Source organism: Nuphar pumila, chromosome 14 (assembly GCF_984573655.1).
Source record: "Nuphar pumila chromosome 14, dmNupPumi1.hap1.1, whole genome shotgun sequence".
NCBI lineage: Eukaryota > Viridiplantae > Streptophyta > Magnoliopsida > Nymphaeales > Nymphaeaceae > Nuphar > Nuphar pumila.
In genome coordinates, this window is record NC_143262.1 from 12049933 (window position 1) to 12059366 (window position 9434).

Below are 9434 nucleotides of genomic sequence, written 5' to 3' on the forward strand. Positions count from 1 at the left end.
ACTCAAATATGTGTCAACGTTACAAATTTCAGCCTATTTTTTAAAATGTCCAAAAAAAACACAGTATTTTTAAAATATCAATTATTTTGTAAATCGTGTTCATATTACCGTATCATCACATTGTTAATGTATTGTACTGTGTATAATTTTATATGTTTATCTTTCTTTTATATTTTTAAGCTTTAAATATACCGATATTTTCTTGAGAAAATAAATCTTTTTAGTTTACCACAAAATTTACGTTTGTTGAGAAAATCTCAATAATGTGATTTGTCACCGATATGTGTCAGATAGAGATGGTAGCAGACAGGAGATTGAGAACATGAAATGGAGAATGGACTGGGAATAGAGGTTAAAATCAAAAGCCGTGCAGGGATAGAGACGAGGAGGGACTTACTCTTGCCTCCCCTCCCCCCCACCGGTCTCGCCCCGCCATATCCCTCATCTCCATTAAGAAAACTACTATTATACCTTTATATATATATATATATATATATAGTCACTAGAATATGAGAATTGATGTGTGAACTGCGATTTTTATGATTTTTTTTTCTTTTCTATTGAATCTAACCATACGAATGTGAACAAAATGCTTGGTTTTATAAGAACCCGTTCTAAAATAATTCAATTTTGATGTATAAATGAGTTTTTTTAAGGCCTTAAAATCAATGACTCATAATCATCGTAAGTGTTCAAGCATTCAAAAATCACTTTTTTTATCAAAAATACATGATACAACAGTTGATTCCTAGCAAATTCACCATGTCAAGCACATCCACATAGTTGGATTAAAGAAAAAACATTGAAAATGCTCATATTTCTAGTTCTCATATATATATATATATATATATATATATATATATATATATATATATAACCCTTTCTCGAATCTCTTCTCCCTTCTTCCTCTCCTTCCTCTTACGAGCCGTGTGAGTTTTCATTTTTCTCCTCTCTTTTCTCTCATTTCTTTAATGGCAGAAAGACGGGAGAAACGGAGCTCAACCCCACTTAGCCCCGCCTCGCCCTGTTTGGACCGGGGATAGAGGACATGAAATGGGGGAATGAACCGGGGAAGGAGGTTAAAATCAAAACCCATGCAGAGATGGAAGTGGGAATGGGGAGAAAAAATTTGAAATGGGGCTGGGGTGGAGACCTTGTCCCCTGCCTTCACCCCCATCCACTTCCACCCCTACTGTCAAAGTATTAAGGACAACTTTATTTGGACTAATCGACTCACCCTCTGAATCGTTTAGGCGGGTGTGTAAGCTTATTTTGATTAATGGACTTGCCCAATTCTGAGTCGTCTAGGCGCGCATATTGTATGCTTATTTGGATTAATCGACTCGCCCAGTTCCGAGTAATCTATGCATCGCGCATGTGTGTGAGAGGGGGGTGCGGAGGTTGGTCTTGTGTAGAGCTGGTAAACTCGCTGAATGAGCAGAGCCTGGGCCGTTCAGGGTATGCTCATCAAGGGTACAACCCTGCTCGAGCTCGGCTTGTGTGCTCGCGAGCTCATCACGAGCTCTTTATAAGCTAATTCATTCGTTTAAAAGGTTGTTTTTAAGTATATTTTAAAGCTTGATAATATATAAAATATACGTATATATAACATATACTATATACCCGTATTTAATCTATAAAGATATAATATGCAAACTGAGCTTGTTATGTTCAGTGTTCGAGCGTTGAGCTCATTAAATTAAATGAGCTGGCTCGTAGCTTGGCTCAATTTAACATTGCCACTGCTCGTCGCGTGGGGGTGTTGCACCAGTCCCAATAGATTTGAAAAGGCAGCACCGAGACCTAAGGGGTTTGGGTTTTGGCGTAGTGGGATGAGGCCTACACCGCTTGACGGGCAGTTTAGGTTCAAATTCTATGACTGTCACTCTATGCGTAAGCCGAAGCTTGACGTCTTTGGGGCTGACGGCTAAGCTCTCGAACGACATGGACAGCGACGGGGCTGAGCCAGCCCGGCCAGGTCTCTGCTCCTGGAGGCGGTTTCTCCGAGTAAAAAAAAAAACGGCTAATTAATAAAATTCGTGAATGACGACACCATCGGCGACTCCTTCCCAACCTATTCCCATTGACTCTATAGACAAAGACGATGAAAGATTTGTCACCCACAATCCAGAAGCCTCCATCTCTCTGCCTATGCTTTCCAGGAAACATACAACTTTTCTCCTCTCCCCTCATTTCCAATCCAATCCAAAGGTAACAGTAACACTCTCAGATAACTCTCAAACTTGATTCTCCTCTCTCCTCTTCCTTCCCTCTCTAGTTTCCTCTTGCACTATCTTCATATACTTACACCATGTATAGCCATCGTCACCTTTTGCCTTCTGAATGCAATAAAACAACCGACTGTGATGAAGATCACTCACCACCACCACCACCACTCGATGTTCGTTGTGAGTTTTCACAACCAACCTATGATCATTCTTCCTTTCCATCACCACCTTTACCATCTCCCCTTCACCACCATCTGCCAAAGTCTCTTACGGCCATGGTGGTTCTCCTTTCAACTGCCTTTCTCTTTGTGAGCCTCTACGTCACCTTGGCCAGGTGGTTTCAATGGAGGCGCTCATCCAGGAGGGCTATGCAGCAGCACCCACCTGCCCTGGATGACTTCCTTGAGGGCCAAGAGCCAATCAACTATGTTTGGTACATCAACACCGTGGGTCTTGACGAATCCCTCATAAACTCGATCACTGCCTGCAAGTTCAAGAAGGGTGAGGGCCTGCTTGAGGAGACAGGGTGTTCTGTTTGTTTGAGTGAGTTCCAAGAGGGTGAGGACCTGAGGCTTCTCCCCAAGTGCAGCCATGCTTTCCACGTCCAGTGCATAGATACCTGGTTGAGGGCTCATGTGAATTGCCCGTTGTGCCGGGCTCCAATCGTGGCTGGTAACGTTAATTCGCTGTCGGCGGATAATGGTTACGCCGGGAATTCTGCGGTGGACGAACCCCGTGTTGCGGAATCGAGTGATGGTAGGGGAGGCAGGGATGATCATAGCGGCGATTCGGGTTCGGTGGCGGTTGAATTGGGGGAAGTGAGTGTTGAAGATCAGAAGGGGATTGAACCTTTTGATGCTTTTGGTGTGGTTGGTGGACAATCGAGCGGTGACTGGCCGAACAGGACGATGGTGGAAGAAGCAACAACTGAGTTTCAGCCGATAAGAAGATCGGTGTCGATGAATTCATTGGCTAGGTTCCATGTATCCATAGGTTTAGAAACTAATTCTGCCCGCCAATTCTCGGCTGTTGCCCGCGGATCGGCAGTGGCAACAGGATCATCAGGTTGTGAGAAATCCAATCTGGGGGAGTTAAAAGGAGTTGCCCTGGAGAATGGATGGGATAAGAGTGAACTAGAAGTTCTGGGTGATGTTGATAAGAGACTATGTCTGCAGAAGAGCCCTTTTGATATGAAAAGATCTTTCTCTATTGGAGGCAATTTTTTCTTTTCAAAACATGGTCACAACCGGAACTCAGTTCTTCCTCTATGAGCCAAATTCTGTAAAATTTTCTCGTTTTTTTTTTCCTATCCATGGAGGAGAGTAATCCTCTCTAAACATGTTTCACAAAGTTTCTAAAATTCAGAAGCTTGATGAACCTGTCTGGCCTCTGTTTCGGCAAGTGTACTAAAAGTCGGAGCAGAAACAAGATATAGAAGAAAGAATCAACAGTTTGTTCATGTACCAAATAGTAGCTATGCATAAAGTAGCCCGTTTGTCATGGTATCTCTCAAATTTTATCCTCGTTCGGTTCGAATTTCTTGTGGAGAATGGAGGTGTAAGCATGGACTAAGATTTCCGAGTGCTGCTCCTAAGAGACTGTGTCTGCAGAAAGACCCGTTGACGCGTAGCTGTCTTTCTCAATTGGTTGAAACTTTTTCTATCTAGACATGTCCAGAACCACAGCTTGGTTTTTTTTCTGTAAGCCAAAATTTCTGTAAGTTTTTCTGGTAGTTTTTTCTTGCTATGGGGGAAGTAACACTCTTTGCATAGATTTTTTGGCCTTGATAAACTTTCAGAAGCCTGATCTGTATACCAGGCCTCTGTTGGGGCGAGTGTATCAAAAGTTTAAACAGGAAGGAATATAAAGAAGGAAGAATGGCCAGTTTTCATGAATGAGATGGCATAAATACATCAGTAGTCTGTTGCAAGATTAATGCTTCTCAGTTCTCATGTTTTGCATTGTGCTGTATGAACCTTTCATTCACAACTTTGTTATGAGGAACAAAAAGATCTTGCATGTTTGGATTTTCTTCAACTCTGCATGTGAATTTTTCGGTTCCATCAAACTTATTTAGCCAGCATGTCACTTCATCTACCCTGTAAGCATTGTTTTTTCATCAGGATGATGCACCGATCAAATCTATAAACATTGTTTTTCCAACAGGAACATAGCTCTGTAGTTGTAGCGGTTTCCATGTTGCTATGCTCATGTGTTACTGAAACTTTATATTTATCTGGCATGAATTTCTTAACAAATCATGTGTCTAACCATAATCCAGGTAATTCTATGCAGTTTGAGATTGGTAGAGGAACTTATTTGTTGACAACAATAAATCGTAATTCATAATTAAAGCCATGTAGTTTGGGATTCATAAATGTGTATTTTTGGTCTATGATCTCAATTTGCTTGTTTCTTTTTAACATGTGATTCAGTTTGTAGTGATGATCATCTCAAGAAGCCTCTCTTCTCGCAGACACATGTCCTATAATACATGTGAATGATTTGTTCCCAAAATGTTACACATACTTTAATGTTGCGGAAGCACTTTATAACTTGCAAAATACTAACATCTAACCAAATTAGGTTCTGTACATGGTAATCCATCCATGTGTACATTATCTTAAATTCCTGTTAAGCTCAAATTAGGCAATGAGTGCTTCTTGGCTAGCCATATTAATATGCCTGAGAATTTATCTCTAAGAGGAGATGTGATTAAGGCTTAAGTACCCTGAGTTATAATTCTTAACTCTCTCTCTCTCTCTCTCTCTCTATATATATATATATATATATATATATATTGTTTGTGTGTGTGCGCATATATGTATTTATGCATGATTCTTTCTCGTTGATACTCAATACTTGGTTACAGGTTGACTGAATTGGGAATTGATGCTGCTTTCATGTGCATTTAACCTCAAATATTTCTGATGCCTTTTTATCATGAAAATGAACTTTTGAGATAAGGATTGAAAACTTTCAACTGAATGATACTTATAATGGGATATGAAATAGTTTGATGGTAAAATTACTCCGTATTAGAACAAGTCTCAGGCTTGAATCCCCTTGGGCTGCCCCTTAGTGAGTGAAGAAAGGATGACTAGAAAGTGTTTAAGCAGTTCATGTCTCCTAATTTAGCATAGCAACAAAATGTGTGGAGTCATGCACACAAATGCAGTCAATACACATGCCACTCGGAATGCGTTTGAAGCTCAGGATTGAACATTTCACGGTCATAAGTGATGTAATTCATTCAAGCCTGTGTCTTGCATATGTATTTGCATCTTTGCTTCTCAAAAAGGAGAGGACAAGTTAATTTGCTAGTTCTGTTAAAAACACTAGGCACACACACGCAATATATTGAAATTGTAGATTAAATGCCATTTGTGATCCACTCAATTGAAGCCTATATTGTTATTGTTTCGCCTACACTCTGCCTACACTCTGCTAAGCACAAAGCAATTGGTGAAAGGGTTTGCTGTTCTGCTAGTGTACTTACCTTTTCGACTTTGGGATAGCTGGTGAAGAGCTAGACTCTTTCAAATCTATTTATAATGAATGAACTAGTTGATGAGGCAGACCAGGGAAGCATGGTATATCTCTCAATGCAATCATTGCATGAGCGAGTGGTTTCCTTTGTTATATTCATAATCAGAAATAAGCTGCGTAAACATTCTGGTTCTCTATGTCTTAACATATGTGTGGAAGCACTGCTACATGATATTCTTCTAAAATTTTCAAGTTTAGGAATGGATTAAGAAAGTTATGATGAGCATTTCACTTCTGGATGCATAGATAACCCTGTGTTTTATTCTAAGACAACACACAGACACAAATGTGCACACACACAGCATGGTGGATAAGCCTGTCAGTCTCCAATCCCTCTTCTCCAGATATCCATAAGGTCAGTGCTGAGCCAATCTTGTAAGAGTGCAGCGACTTTTGTGATAGTATGTAACAAATGATTTTGGAATGCTGTATAGACTTATGTGAGCAATAATTATACTTATACAGATGATTTGTATTATGGGGACATATCCTGTCTTTTATTTATTAATTATCACTATTTTGTGCTGGAAGAGTTTATTATAGTTTATTACCCATATTTATCAAGGAATGCCCTTTTCTTGCTCATTCTAATGTTTCAGCTTCTCCAATCAAATTGTTGAGGCAAACGAAATGCAACTTCAAAGTGACGAACTCTACAATCACCTATACTGCTTCTGCTTTCATATCATTGGCTAACCAGACCTTATATTTTCTTCTCAAAATTTAGAACTGATACAATAACTGAAGAATTTAAAAACCAACCATCTTAAAATCTATTTCAACAGCTTTGATGGAACACAATTTCATTAAAAAAAATTGTTGCTTTTAGTGGCATAGAATTTGTTGAAGTAAAGCCAAGTGCAGCTTTGGTGGTTTGTTGATGTTACAGACGGCTGCTGATGGCTATAAGAATACTGAAGCTATTAATGCAAAAATTGTGTGGGAGGAAGAAAAAACACAAGCATTAAAGTCTATGATAACCTGTTATAGTGCCACATTTATGATAAAAACAATAGTCTTGCTGCAAATGACAGAGGAAAAAAATAACTTTCATTGAGGCATTAACTTTCTGTTGGCTTTTTTCGCATTAAAAAGAACTTTCTGTTGGCTTTTTAAGTCAGCTTTGGATTTGATAAAACTTTAATTTCTTAAAGGGACTAGACTGTGGTTATTCCCCTCTGGCATGTCCTATTCACCAAGTCCATTAACAATGGTTATGGCTTTCCCATACATGAATAAAACTGCTGCAATAGGCACAATTCACGCTTGGAGCAAGCAATAAAATATTCTTCTCTGCAAACATTTTATTTTCCTCCACCAAATGCTGTGAGGTTGAAATGGTCCAATCAGTGTTGTGAAAAGTGTTGAGGTGTAGCGAGGCGCTCCACCAAAATCTGAGGCGAGGCATAAAGCGTAATCCTCAAAAAAAAAAATTAAACTTAAAAAAACTATAAAAAATATCTAAAATTATAAAAAAATATTGACAGTTGGGGCTACTTTTGGCAACGATTCAGTGGGTCAATTTGTTGTAGTGAATCTAGTGATAGACCCCTTCCTGATGAAAAGGCAAGGTCACAAATTTCCAGAATTCTCCACTGGGCCTAATACAATTTCAAATCATATTCAAAATATTGCCACAATATATGCATTATTTCTAGAAATATCATGAAATTATCATGTGGTATAATTAAAAAAAAAGATCTCGAAAAAAAAGTTGAAAACATTTCTAAAATACCCTGACATTTATCACTATATTTATAAAACTTTTTCTTGCTTATGCTTTCTATATCTTAAATACAAGTACTTTAGTTTCTATTTTTATTTTTATGAGATTTTCCTTGTTCTCTTTACATTATTGAAAAGAAAATTACTGAAACCTACTTATTTTACTATTATTGTTATATTGTATTTTTTTAGTACAGAGATTTTTGCCAAGATTTATCTAAAAGCTTATAATATCCCAAGAACAAAGATTTTACCTACAACCAAGACATGACTGAAAGTTACCCCCCAAAAAAGATTTAAACTATGATAATGGTTTCAGAAAGAATCGAACAAATAGCCAGTTATACAACACAATAATATTCATCAATCATTCAATCCATAGTATATAAATTGTAATAATCAGCAAAGTAAATATTCAATAGTGTATACTAATTTGTATTTCATCAATCAACTGACTCATTTTTACTGCAAGCAACATGAAGACATACAAATGACAAGTTCTCATTTTGCGTTGCCTAACAGAAAAAGTTCAAAATTTGGAGGAATAGAAAGGCAAAAGAATGAGTGATAAGGGTAGCTATAGAGTTCACATAATCTGACTTTCTTGAATGAAACAGGCTATTAACAGTCTAATACATATTTTTCTTGTGATATTGACTAAATTGCAAGTGTGTAACGGTAGAAAGTTTTTGTTGCATCATTTCATATTTAAGGAAAAGTAGGTTAAATTTAGGAACCACAAGAATCAGAACAAAATTGCAAAGCACAATCATCAACATGTGTGTGAAAAAAAAAATGAGAGAAGTTGAGCGAGAGATGAGAGAGATGAGAGAGACGAGAGAGAGAGAGAGAGAGAGAGAGAGCTGAGTGAGAGATCTACCAACAAAATAAAAGGGTTTAAGCCTTAAATTTTGGTCAAATAAGGGTTTTGACCCTTATTTGACCAAAAGCAATGAGACATATGCGCCTCGTCTTGAGGTGTGCCTTGCCTCGAGGCATGTGCCTCCTCTTGAGGTGCACTGCACGTGCACCTCAAGGCCTATGAGGCGCACGCCTTGGGGCTTTTACGCCTTATACTTGCGCCTCAAGGCATAAAGCCCCTCGCCTTGAGGCGAGGCATGCTTTTTGCGCCTTGAGGCACGTTTTTAATAACACTGGGTCAATAGTACAGTTACCATCACTTTCCAAAAATATTTAAGTCACTTTTTTTGAGATCTTAGTGCAGATACAAAAACTACAACTGTACAAGATCAGTTTGATTAAATCTAAATCGCAGGATTTCTTGCTTCATTTGTACTTGTATAAACAAATGGATTGATGTAGGAATCCATAAATGCCCCAGCCCCTAGTGAAAACTCTAGTTGACATGTTTGGCAGAGTAGAAACTGGCTCTTGGAACATATTTTTCTAACGTGGGGGGTTGAAAAATCAATGGCCTCCAATGTATAGAATTTCAAAAAATCTTAATTTTACATTGAAAAAATAAGATGCAGTGGTCGGTTTTACTAATTTCACCATGCCTAACATATCTATGGGGTCAGATTTGGTAAAAACAACCTCCCCTGTGAGTTCCAACTAGGAGATTCCTTGTCTCTGAGGCTAGCCAATATTTTCCCACTTTTAACATACTAGGCTTTTGTATAAAATGTCTAAATTTTTTTATATCTTTAGATCATTAATAAATCTCTCTCTCTCTCTCTCTCTCTCTCTCTCTCTCTCTCTATATATATATATATATATATATATATATATATATATATATATATATATATATATAACCGTATCAATTATGGGATGCTAGAAGCCCCACTCATTCTTATGGATGCAATATGGTTTCTAGTTGCCAGATATACAGCCAGATCTGCAAATCGGTTCCCACTCATCCCTTATGTCATCCCCATCTTCATACCCTTCTTTGGGATTTTATTGATG

At 38.1% G+C, this 9434-nt stretch overlaps 1 protein-coding gene across 1 annotated transcript; it reads left to right on the forward strand.

Annotated features, from left to right (window-relative positions):
* Positions 1–2099: 2099 nt before the first annotated feature.
* LOC149816395 (RING-H2 finger protein ATL52-like) lies at positions 2100–4162 on the forward strand. The gene has a single exon (XM_089986800.1). It carries the CDS (start codon positions 2312–2314, stop codon positions 3497–3499), a length of 1188 nt encoding a protein of 395 aa, XP_089842926.1. The 5' UTR covers positions 2100–2311; the 3' UTR covers positions 3500–4162.
* Positions 4163–9434: the final 5272 nt, after the last annotated feature.